This window comes from Embiotoca jacksoni, unplaced genomic scaffold (genome assembly GCF_022577435.1).
Source record: "Embiotoca jacksoni isolate LCO1_2020_lvr unplaced genomic scaffold, fEmbJac1.0.p SCAF_45, whole genome shotgun sequence".
NCBI classification, from domain to species: Eukaryota; Metazoa; Chordata; class Actinopteri; family Embiotocidae; genus Embiotoca; species Embiotoca jacksoni.
Genome location: NW_027185398.1, coordinates 1,882,776 through 1,894,873, shown reverse-complemented (window position 1 = coordinate 1,894,873; position 12,098 = coordinate 1,882,776). Strand labels below are relative to the sequence as shown.

At 47.5% G+C, this 12,098-nt stretch overlaps 1 protein-coding gene across 1 annotated transcript in view; it reads right to left on the bottom strand.

Annotated features, from left to right (window-relative positions):
- fat2 (FAT atypical cadherin 2) overlaps positions 1-12,098 on the bottom strand; it is an 89,066-nt gene that overhangs the window by 44,051 nt on the left and 32,917 nt on the right. The window contains exons 7-15 of the mRNA XM_069169445.1: positions 11,825-11,964; positions 11,250-11,312; positions 10,110-10,322; positions 9,377-9,587; positions 4,743-8,410; positions 3,756-4,152; positions 1,557-1,756; positions 1,274-1,427; positions 270-503 (exon numbers count right to left, since the gene is read on the bottom strand). Of these exons, the coding sequence (XP_069025546.1) occupies positions 270-503; positions 1,274-1,427; positions 1,557-1,756; positions 3,756-4,152; positions 4,743-8,410; positions 9,377-9,587; positions 10,110-10,322; positions 11,250-11,312; positions 11,825-11,964 (5,280 nt within the window). The remainder of the gene's footprint in view (positions 1-269; positions 504-1,273; positions 1,428-1,556; positions 1,757-3,755; positions 4,153-4,742; positions 8,411-9,376; positions 9,588-10,109; positions 10,323-11,249; positions 11,313-11,824; positions 11,965-12,098) is intronic.

The window sequence follows — 12,098 nt, the reverse complement described above, 5'->3', positions numbered from 1 at the left end:
GCTTTAGTCTTTCATTATGCTCGGGATAAGAAAAAACACTCTCTCACACACACACACACACACACACACACACACACACACACACACACACACACACACAAAGACAAGCCCGTGCATTAGGTTTTAATCGTGCAGATACCAGGACGGAGGGTGTGTCACAACATGTTCTGCTCTGACAGAAACATTACGATGGAGATTTATTGTGCTGTAAATCTCCCCCGATGTGTCCCACCCGCCCTCGATGTCTGAGAGTCACGACGACGACTCACCTGTGTCGGGGTCTTTGGCGTACATGACGGCGACGGGCGTGCGGACGGTGGTGTTGTCGAACACGGTGACCTCGTAGTGGCTGGAGGAGAAGCGGGGCGGGTTGTCGTTCACGTCCTGGACCATCAGCAGGATGTCGGCCTGACACGAGCGGCCGCCGCCGTCCGTCGCCTTCGCCGCCACGTTGAACTCGAAGACCTTCTCGCGGTCCAGCACGGCCAGAGTGAACAGCTCGCCTTCAGGGGGACGGGGGGACGGGAGGACACAAACACTCAGCCACGAGACAAACTCAAATTTAATTTCCGAGGTATAAGTTTACACTTAAAGATATAATTACATATCTTCATATCAAAATATATTTAATTGTAAAGGAAGTATATGATGAATATAATTACATTAATTTACTGCACTGTGTGAGCGCAGTAGTTCCCGCTGCAACTTAAATCTATTAACTCGCATCACCAGAATAATAATTAATCTCATTTACTCAATAAATTTGGTTGTTTCAATGAACAACCAAATTTATTATAAAGCTTTTTTATAATTTATTTATTAGCAGTTTTGGGATTTATCAAAATGTTCTGTTATGGCGACGAGAAGCTGGACAAACGTGTAAAGTTTGGTGGAAGGGTTTCAGGAGGAAAAGGCCTCATGTTAGCACGCTCACTGAGATTATCATTCTCACATGCTAATGTTAGCATGTTGTACAATAAATTCAGTCTTCAGTGTGCACGTGGGAATGAAAGAGGGACATTTTGGACATCGGTCTCTGCCCAGCGGCCGACTGTCTGATACCTTCCAGGCAACCATGCGGCAGTGAAGCCGCGAGACGAGAGATGTTATGACAGGAATAAAGTGTGATGGATGTCGGGGAGCTGCCCTCTGAAAAATGGGGGGGAAAACAGAAAAGGCAACAGAGATGTTTTCGTCTCCCGTCGGAGCGCCGACGACATCGACCGAGTCAAACACTCGCTTAGCGGGGAAACAAAACCCGAAAGCCTCGTACCCGTCCGGTGCTCCAGATGGAACTTGTCCGCGTCCGGACCGTGCAGCGTGTAGGAGATCTGGCCGTTAGCGCCCACGTCCGGATCCGAAGCCGAAACCTTGAGCACGAACGTGCCGGGGGGCGAGTTCTCCGTCACCACCTCCGTGTACACCAGCTGAGGACGCCGGGATAAGAACAACAATCAGGGTCTGAATTGGCAGAGTGTTTTTCAGAAAAGACAAACACAAAACAAAAACAAAAGGAAAGCAGCAGTTCAGAGACGGAGAGAGAAACACGAACTCACCTGCTCACACAGCGGACTGTTGTCGTTGATGTCCAACACGTGGACGTCCACCGCGATCGGGGCCTCGAACTTGCCGTCGGTGGCCGTGACTTTCAGCGCGTATCTGTCCTTGGTCTCTCGGTCCAGACTCTCCTTCACGATCAGACCCCACTCGCCCTCGTCCAGCTGCACGATGGCGAACTGGCCCGACGGGTCTCCGTCTGGAGGCGAGACGGAGAGTTTCAAAGTTTCTCACTTTCTTTCTGCTTCATAAAAAAAAAAAAAAAAGGTATTTTGAAAATGCCCAGCGCTCTGATTCAATCCGGCAGCAGCGTGTTTGATACTGAACAACGCTGCCATTGTTGTTCCTGAATAATTCAAGAACTTTTCCCGTTTGCCGTCCTCGCATGTTTCTTTTTTGTTTTGCATCATGCGGATATTCCAACACGAGCCTGACTCACCTGGCTACTTTGCATTTCACTGTTTCTTGTTCTCAATCAAACTTTTTTGTTTGTTATCTCGACGTCGTTCTGCACATTGTTGCGGCAGATTGCATCACAGTCGGTCTCCGCACACGCACACGCACACACACACACACGCACACACACACACGCACACACACACACGCACACACACCTTGTTAGAACAGGTGACGCGTGCAGATGGAGCCGTTAACTGAAGCAGGAGGCCGTTTCTCTGCAGCTGTCAGGAGAGACTAAGCACTAACTGAAATGCGACCGTTTCACAAACAGCCGGCAGATCTGTAAGGAGAAGCGTGGATCTTACGGATGATGTAAACAGCTGCAGGCGGACTTTATTAAAGGCTACTTACTGCGGAGGAGGAGGACGTCACGCTCTGAAGTTTAATCAAGAGTTTCCAGAGACCGAGACCGTAACTGATGTTTATGCTCACAAAATATCAAACGCGTAGCGATCGGAAGCGCTGCAGAAAAGCCACCGAAATCTCATTTAGATCATCAAAATGAAGAATACCGTTGGTTTTAACTTGGCGTTGACTTTCCTACAGTGGAACATCAACGTTCGGTGCATTCGTTTATTAAAAGGTGGAATTTTTTTGGGTAAAAGGTAAAAAAAGAAAAAGGACAAATAGAGATCATTTATCACTAAACACAAGATTTCTAACACCTCAGAAGGTTATCTCGTTTCTAAATTTAAATTTAGGCTTAAAAAAACGAGGCTCAATTTCTTTTATAGAAGTTTCACTGTTAAGGTAAACATTACCTTAAATATGAAGAGAAAACTTTTCATTTTACGTCTTACAGAATCAAATTTGGGTTCAAATGACAAAAAACAGGGTTGTATAAGAATCGGGAAGTTTTACACCAAATTCTACAGCTGCACACAAATATTCTTCTATTTTATTCTAATAACTTCTATTCGGTCTAATTTGTATTATTTAGACTCAAATTTGTCAATTCTGCAAAGTACAAAAGTTCTGAAATGGAATTTAGAAAATAAAATCTGGATGTTTATGTGACTGTGCAGAGTTAAACAAAAGAAATGTTAAACACAAAAAACAAACATATTGCACCATTTTATAATCTTTTTTTGGGTCACTAGTCAAAAGAAATTGTAGGTTGCGTTGTTATTTCATAAATCCTGGCTGCAGCCTTGATGAAAAAACTTCCAGTGATGAATTGCGAATTATGGTTTCGTGAAGCGGCTCAGGACTCTCCTGAATAAGTAAAATCCTCACGTCAATCATACTGCCGGTGCGCGGCTTTAATATCCAACGTTTGTTTCTGTTTTTGTTTCTTTGTGACAAGCGAGCCTCAGCCGAACCCTTCCATTATAAATAATTCCAAAGCAAATACTCCCCACTTACAAAAACCAATGTTGTGACAGAGAGCTCCTTTAGAGTGGTTTAACCGTCTGGGGAAAACAGAGGATTTGCATTAATTCGAGGCTTTTGTTTTTGTTGTTAGCTGCGGGGCATCCAGTTGGTATTCTCGTCCTGTCAGCTGATTCTTTGTGATTAATCTGTGGCTGAATAACATCGGGACTCCGTTGAGGGCGATTAACATAGATTTCATTTCACCTTATTAACATCTCGGGGAAGAATAAAAAAAAATCCCACTGTGCCGTGACATCTTCAATGGGACAGTAAATTCGCTGATAAACACATTCGAGCTCATGTAAAAAAATAAACACACACAAATGCAAGGTCACAAGTGAGTGGCGCGACTCGTGAATACACACCTGTGATGTAACAGGTCACGAGGCGGTTCTCCAGGGACACGTCGGCGTCTGTGGTCGTCATGGAGATGATGGGTCCGTAAGGGGTGCTGTTCTCCTCCACCGAGCCGCGGTACACGTCCTCGGAGAACTTGGGCGGGTTGTCGTTCTCGTCCGTCACCATCACCTCCACCAGGACGCTGGACGACAGCTTGACGTCGCCGCCGTGGTCGGTGGCGAGCACGTTGAACCTGTAGAGCCGGGTCGCCTCGCAGTCTGTCTCCCGCGCCGCCGTGATCCAGCCGCTCTCGCCGTCGATGGAGAACACCGCCGAGATGTCCGACGCCGTGTCGTTGGGCAGTGACTCCAAGCTGTAGGTCACGAGACCGTTGGTTTCCGTGTCCGGGTCGTTGGCGGTTACCTGGCGGTTGAAAACGTGCAGTTGGTTGTTAAATTCAAACTTTAGTATATTTAGGGAAAACGCTTTTGTGCCGTCTTCCTGATAATTTGGCTCGTACATCTAGTAAAGATTCATTCTGAACTATTTCACTATTAATCTACGCGTTCTTCTTCTTCTTCTGATATTGTTTAATGGCGGCTGGCAGACAGCTTAACCCAAAACGGTTGTGAACCTTCAGAAAGTTCTGCCACTCATGAGGACATTTCTGGAGGTAAATAACTTAATTTAGACCCAAAATGCAGGTAAGAAACGTTTCTGAGGCGGAAACTCACCTACAGATGAAACTAGTATCGTTTCTTCACATTTAATTCCAAAGAAAAGTCTCGCTTTATATATATAGAGAGAAAACAGACAACATTCAATTCATGCAAAGGTATTTAAAAGTGTCTGGGAGGGGGGGGGTGGGCTAATTTCACAAGAGGCTTCAAGGTGTGTGTGAAAGACATCTTTTAAAAGCCTTTAGTAGAACCACATCGGACCTCATGCTCATCAAACTCACTATCTTTATCACACGGTTGCAAATATTTCCAAAGAAACGTATTTCGTCTCACCTGGATGACCGTTGTTCCAGCCGGCATGTTCTCGGCCAGGAACGCCCTGTAGGGACTCGCGTCAAACGCCGGCTGGTTGTCGTTCACGTCCTGCACCTGGATGCTGACCGAAACCAGCGACGCCACGTCCGTCCCGTTGTGGTTGCCCTGGGCGATCACGTCGATCTGGTACCACTTGGTCTTTTCGTGATCGATGGTCTTCTGCAGCAGCAAGGTTCCGCTCTCTTTGTCCAAGCTGAACACTTTGTCTTTGTTGCTTTCGACCGTGTTCCCGTTCACCAGGCTGTAAATGAGAGGCATGTTCGAGTCCGCCCTCACCGAGCCGATCTCCGTCCCCATGGGAACGTCCTCCGCCGCCGAGAAGGTGTAGAGGGGCTCTGAGAACTTCGGGAGGGCGACCTCGGGAGGGACGACTTTCACCTGAACCGGGACGGTGGAGTTGTAAAAAGGGAGGCTGCCGTCACGAGCCTTCACTTTGAAATTGAAGATCTTGTTCTCCATGCCGATGAGACTCTCTTTAACGCTCACGACTCCGGTGAAGGGGTTGATCTCGATGATGTCCTCCGTGACCTCCTCGGCTTCGTCGACCGTGTAGGTGACGTCCGCATTTTTGCCATCATCGGCGTCGTAAGCCATGATCTGAATGACCGGGGCGCCTTTATTCACGGTGGACTGGATGGAAACCTGGTACTCGGATGCTTTGAACTGAGGTACGTTGTCGTTCTCGTCCGTCAGGATAATTTTGACGGTGCAAAAGGCCACTTTCCCGCCGCCATCTTTCGCCATCACTTTGATTGCTATGACTCTCTGGGTGGGGTTTTCTCTGTCCAGCGGCTGAGTCGTGACGATCTGCCCGTCCGCGTGGATGGAGAATTTCTCGTCGGCGAGTTTGTTGATGATGGTGTAGTCGACGCTGCCGTACGGCCCGTCGTCGGGGTCGATGGCCGCCAATCGGATCACGCGAGTTCCCGCCTCCGCGTTTTCAGCCAGCTCCGCCTCGTAGAGGCTCTGCTTGAAGTACGGACTGTGCCTGTTGCTGTTTATCATGTCAATATTGACCGGTGCGGTTTTCTGAAACACGCCGTCGGACACCGCCACGGTCAGGTTATAGAAAGGATCCAGATTCCTCTTGCAGACGTTAGAAAAGGAGATGATCCCCGAGGATTCGTTGATGTTGAAGTACCGGCCTTCGTTCCCCGAGAGGATTTTATACTTGAGGTTATTCAGGTCCTCGGCGTCTGGGTCTGAAGCCTGGATTTTGATGACAATGTGCCCACACTTTGCCATTTCATCTAGTGTGGCTTTGTAGCCGGATGAGACAAAGTCCGGTGGATTGTCATTGACATCCGTGACATTTACAAAAACGACGGCCTCGGTGCTGAGAGGTAAAGTCCCGTTGTCGATGGCTTTAATTATCAAATTAAAGTGCTTTCTGTTTTCGTGATCCAGCACCTGTGTGGTAACAATCAACCCACTCCGAGGGTTTATCTCAAAGAAATCTGCCTCGTCTCCGTCTGTTTTAACCATCTGAAAGGTAAAATCTTTATTTCTTCCAGAGTCTTCGTCGGAGGCAGAGAGCCGGATCACAGAGGTGTTGATCGGGAGCCCCTCAGCGACGTCCACGCTGTACGCTTGCTGTGAGAAAACCGGCGCGTTATCGTTCACATCCTCCACCTCTATTTCGATCGAGGCCTCCGAGAAAGCTCCGGTCACGGAGTCGGTAGCTCGGACCGTCAGCACGTACATGGTCTGTCTTTCGTAGTCGAGCGGGTTGGTGACGGTCAGCACGCCGGTTTTGAAATCGATGTTAAAGTGTTTGGAGGCATTTTCCTCCTCCAGGTTGTAGATGAGCCGATAACCTTCGGGGTTCCTGGCCTGGACGTGCAGGATGGTCGTGAACGGGGGAACGTTTTCGGGAACTTTCAGCGGGTAGAGAAGAGTTTGGAAAACCGGGTTGGTTCGATTCCTCACTTGAATGCTGAGCTGAGCCGTGGCACTGCGACTGGGCTCGCCGTCGTCGGCGGCCAAGACCGTCAACATGTATTTATTCAGGGCTTCGAAATCAAGAGGTCTCTGAAGGGACACGTCGCCTACATCGGGATCTATCCTGAAGAGGTCGAAGTCCTCCTCCAGCGAGTACATGATGGATGCGTTCTCTCCCAAATCCCTATCGATGGCGGTCGCTTGATACAAAACATCGCCCGGTTCGGAGTCTTCGGAAATCATCATCGAAAAAGGCAAGTTGAGAAACTGTGGAGCGTTGTCGTTGACGTCGTCGATGAAAACCTTGACGTGGGTCATAGCCGTTCTGGGGGGCGTCCTCATGTCTTGCACTTTGACCACTACGTCGTAAACATCTTTTTCCTCTCGGTCAAACGGGATTCCCGTGGTTTCGAGCACGCCGGATGTCTGGGAAATGGAAAATTTCCCGATCGGGTTCACGACAGCGTACGAAAGAGGCTCGTTGAAGTGACACCCCGCGACTTTGAGTGCCGCCAAAGTTTTGACCGTCTCTAGGTTTTCGGTGACGCTGACGGTGTAAACTTCGTGATCAAATCCGAGGTCGCTCGCTGTTACGTTTGTCACATTCACCTTGACGGTAGCCGAGTCCTTGTAGAGGCCATCTGAGGCTTTGACGACCAGCTGGTAAAACGACATGAATTCAGACGCATTGCTCACGGTGATGACTCCGGTGTTGGGGTGAATTGAAAAGGCGTTGTGGAGATTTCCCTCAGTGATGCTGTACGTGACTGCCGAGTCTGCGTCACGAGCCGCTACGCGCACGACCTCTGCGTCCGCGACAGCCGGGAAGATGACGGATGGCTCGTACACCGACGCGGCGAATTGCGGCGGGCAGTCATTCAGGTCTAGGACGCGAACGGTGACCTCGGCGGGCTCGGCCGCGTAGAGCGACGGCTCCCCCGAGTCCTTCACCTGCACCGTGAAGTGATACTCGGCCTCGGCTTCGAAGTCGACGGGCGAAATCAAAGAGATGGTGCCCATACTGGAGTCTATCTTGAAGACTTTCAGGGCCTCCGGCTCGAGGATCTGATACATCAGCAGAGAATTTGAATCTCGATCTGCGTCCGAGGCCTGAACGACCAGAGGAGTGTTCCTCTCTCCCATCACCATGCTGTTCATGTGAGCGGCCTCGCTTATTTGCCCCAGGTACTCGCGCTGCTGAAACACAGGAGCGTTATCGTTCTCATCGATCACGTAGATGTGGACGACCGTCCGGGAAACGGCGCCGGCCGTGGTGGAGGCCGTAACTTTGAGCTTGTAGGAGTCGCGCTTCTCAAAATCCAGGTGAGTTTGGGTTGATATCAACCCGGTGTAAGGATTCATGTAAAATGTCCCGTTTGGGTTGCCGCTTTCTATCCCATAATGCACCGCGGCAGGGCTGGAGGCCAACACGGTGACCACCGGGCTACCGAGGGCGCTCGATTCGCTGATCTCCGTTAGGTATTCGTCCGACGGGAAGGTGGGCGGAGTCTGGTCGGAGACGAGGACGCGGACGTGGACGGAGCAGAGGTCGCTGCGCTGCGGGAAGCCCTGATCGGTGGCCTTCACCGTGAGGTGGAACTGGTCCTGAGGCTGGAGGTCCAAAGGTTTGGAAACACTGATGGAGCCCAGCTCCGGATCTACGGAGAAGATGTTGTCGGTGTTACCTGCAGGGAGAAAGGACGTTATGTTGAACACAGATTAATTACTTTAAAATGCATAAAATTTCATCTTTCGGTTCTCTAAACATCATCATTTTGTCAAAGACCCAAAAATCTGAGCTTTAAACTTTCCTTTTTGATCAAACTAAACTAAACCATCCATTAACTTATACTGTCAGGTCGCTGCATTTCGTTATGTTTTTATTTGTGTTTGTTTAACATTTGTTTTGCTTTGTTGAATGTTCTGTTGTAATCGTAAAGCATTTAGAAACCGAGCTGTGATTTTACACTTTAAAATACAAACTGATGACGTTGTTTGTTTCTCGGATCAACCTTGAGAGATAAAAGTGTGATTTTCTTCATTCTGCAGCAGTGAAGCCGCTCTGGGAAACAGTGACATTTATCTCACCCCGTTGGCCAATTTCAAACACATTTTTCCCCTTTAAAGACAAAAGAATTAATGAAAGCCAAATCTGAGACGGAATAATTGCAAAGATGGATGTTCTCTGCTGTCAAAAGTACGCTGAGTAGGCATAATTTGTTCCACTGCAGCGGTCGGGGGTTAAGGGTGTGTGTGTCACACATTTTATTTCCAAGCAGGCTTTGATCACACATGATCAGCAACATCCGCTGGATGAACCCCCCGCCGCTGCCCGAGCTGCGGGCCTCAGCTGTTATTACGGATCTCTCGGCAGGTCAAGACGAGGTTTCGATGTGAGAAAGCAAAGGCGAGACGAGAAGAGGGCCGAAGTGTCGAAACTCAAATCCTAAACGGAAAAATCGCTTCTTTCGGATGTCGTCACGGTGACCTTGAACCTTTTGCCTCGCTGGAGCGTCTGACATCTGGGTGGGGGGGGGGGGGGGGGGGCTCCCAGATGTGACTGTGTATGACTAAGTGAGTGTGAAGCAGAATTAAAGCCGAAGAGGAGCGAGCATAAATAAAAGATGCTAATCGTTCCCTGTGCTGCTCACCGGAGTGCAGAAAGTAGCTGATGTCTGCGTTGCTTCCCGTGTCCTTATCCAGGGCCTTGACCCGGACGACCCGGGAGCCCGTGGGGGCCAGGTTGGAGATGCTGGCCTCGTAGCGGGGGCTGAGGAACGCCGGTGTGTGGTCATTACAGTCCTCCACGTGAACCACCACCTTCGCAAAGTTCCTCTTCACCGGTATCTCCTGGTCACGCACCTGAGAGGAGGAGCGAGGAAATGTTAAAGTCTTCTTATTAAAAGAGTTTCTGGGGGTTGACGACTGTGAGAGTTACAATCCTCGAATAAAATCTGTTTAAAGCATAAAATATTGAGGAGCGGATGTATGTTTTACTGTTGCTGCTATTTTTTTTTAGAAAATTTGGCTAATGTTAAAATAAATGAATGGAAAGTCAATTATTATCTTTTTTATTAACTTATACAGCGATTAAAAGAATGGAAATCGTATGCATCTTGTGTATTTAAATGGTTGGCTTTTTATTTTTTAAATAAAGTCATTGAATTTTCAGAACACATTTTAAAGTCATTTTCAAGTACTAATGACAAAAAATTACATGTAAATTAAAAATACAGCTATTTATAAAACATTTCGAGATTTATATTCCTTTTTTTTTTTAATCATTAAATATCATCCCCCTTATTCATTACTGTTTAAATCAAAATGAGAAAATGACAATTGAGACGTATTAGTTTAAGTGTACTGTTGTGGCCGTATCGTTACCATGACGATGAGCGTGTGAACAGAGATCATCTCGTAGTCCAGCTCCTCCGTCATCACCAGGACTCCGCTCTTGGGGTCCAGGTGGAAGAACTTGGTGCTGTCGGGGTGGAGGCTGCTGTGGATGGAGAACAGCAGCTTGCTGTTGGCGTCGGCGTCCTGAGCGCTGATCTGCAGGATGTCCTTCCAGGGGGACGTGTCCTCGGGGACCCTCACCTTAAAAACACACCCAATTCAAATTTCAGCAGTAGCATTATTTTTTGTGTTCATTAAAAGTTGGTTTTGAGGATGGAAAACATTTTGAGGAGCAGAAATTGTTCTGTTACAGCTTTAATTCCCCACTGGACGGGACCGGAGAGGTTGTTGATTACGGCAATAAAGGAAACAGCAGTGAGGGGAAAAAAATAACAGATTTTCTAAGTGGGTGGACATTAAAAATAAAAAAGAATTTTTCTGTGCGACTGCGTGACCAAATCTTATCGAGGAAATCCAGAAAAAGATGCGTAGCCCCGAGGGTTCAGAGAGTGGGGGGTGGGGTGGAAGTAATGCAGGACAGGCAAGAGGGAAGGCATTTTTAAAGTTGAATGACTTAGCTGGTTTTCAGACAGCAAAATGGCACGGAAAGTAAAAGATGTTTGTAAGGAGATGAAAAGAAACAGGTCATGGAGGCCGTTCCTTTTAAAACCTGTAATATTTAGTGAACAAAAATGATTGATGAATGAATGATGTTCGTTAACTTCCCGGCAGATCATTTTTGTTTTGTCCTTAAGTTTCTTGGGTATCAAAGAAATCCAGTTACAAACATCTGTACGACTTTCGGTCCTTTACAGATTAAACGGTGCCAATTTTGCAAAAAAGAAAAAGGGTGCTCAAACTGCAGCGAAGCAACCGACGCCATGGCAACAAATTTAAAATGTTATGTTTTTTTCTCAGTGTTACTACAACTGTTAAGAAAAAGTTTTGAGAGATACTGATTCCAGAAAACTCTTTCAAAAAAAAAAAAAAATGCTTGAGGACTTGTGATTATGGGATGCTTTTCACAGCAGGCTCGCCGATGATTATCTGTGAACGACGTCCTTTAGGGTGTTTTATCGCCGTAATAACTCACCTGTGAGCTCAAATAAAGACGTGTCAGACTCTCACCTCGTACAGCGGCTTCAGGAAGACGGGCCGATGCTCATTCATGTCCAGCACACGGACGTAGGCCTGCAGTTCGGAGACAGAAAGACAACAGGGTTTTTTTTATTATAGAAAATTGACGCTCAGCGTGAACGACATCAAATATGGAAGGTGGCGCTTCAAAAAGCTGCTTTCCCATTTCTGGTAGTAAATAAACTGAAAAAATGTATAGTTTGGAATGAGTTTGATGTGAAGACACTAAGTTCAGGATCCCTGGTGGACATAAAGGAGGTCCAAAGGGAGTCCGAGTTCCTTCTCAAACACATTTTCCACTGCAGGTCAATGGGAAGTTTTGGGAATCTCTGGTTTGAATCCAAGACTGGGTGAACAAACCATGAAGAAAATAAACAGTCAAAAAATATTCTCATTTGTTATATATTTATTTTCATCCGGTATTTGCTGATATTTTTGAAGCACTACTTGTGATTGGTCCTGACTTTCTTTTTCCATAAACGAGTTATTTGGGAACATATTTATCCACTCTTTTTTTCAATTGTTTTTGTATTTATGTGTTTTGCAGTGTAATTCCGGTCTCTGACCTGCGTGGTGGCGCTGTGGTGGCCGTCGGTGACGTGCACCGTCAGGTTGTAGTTGGAGCGGCGAGCCGCGTCCAGCTGGCGGGCGATAGAGATGGTTCCCGCGTTCCTCTGGATGTCGAAGTCCTTTTGGTCGTCGCCGCCTGAGAGACAGAGACAGAGAGATGAGCTTAAATTGAGAGTGTGTGTGTGTGTGTGTGTGTGTGTGTGTGCATTTAAGTGTGTTTGGTTGGACTTTAACAATCCTCTCTGGTGTTTCCTGATTGGCTGCAGGATG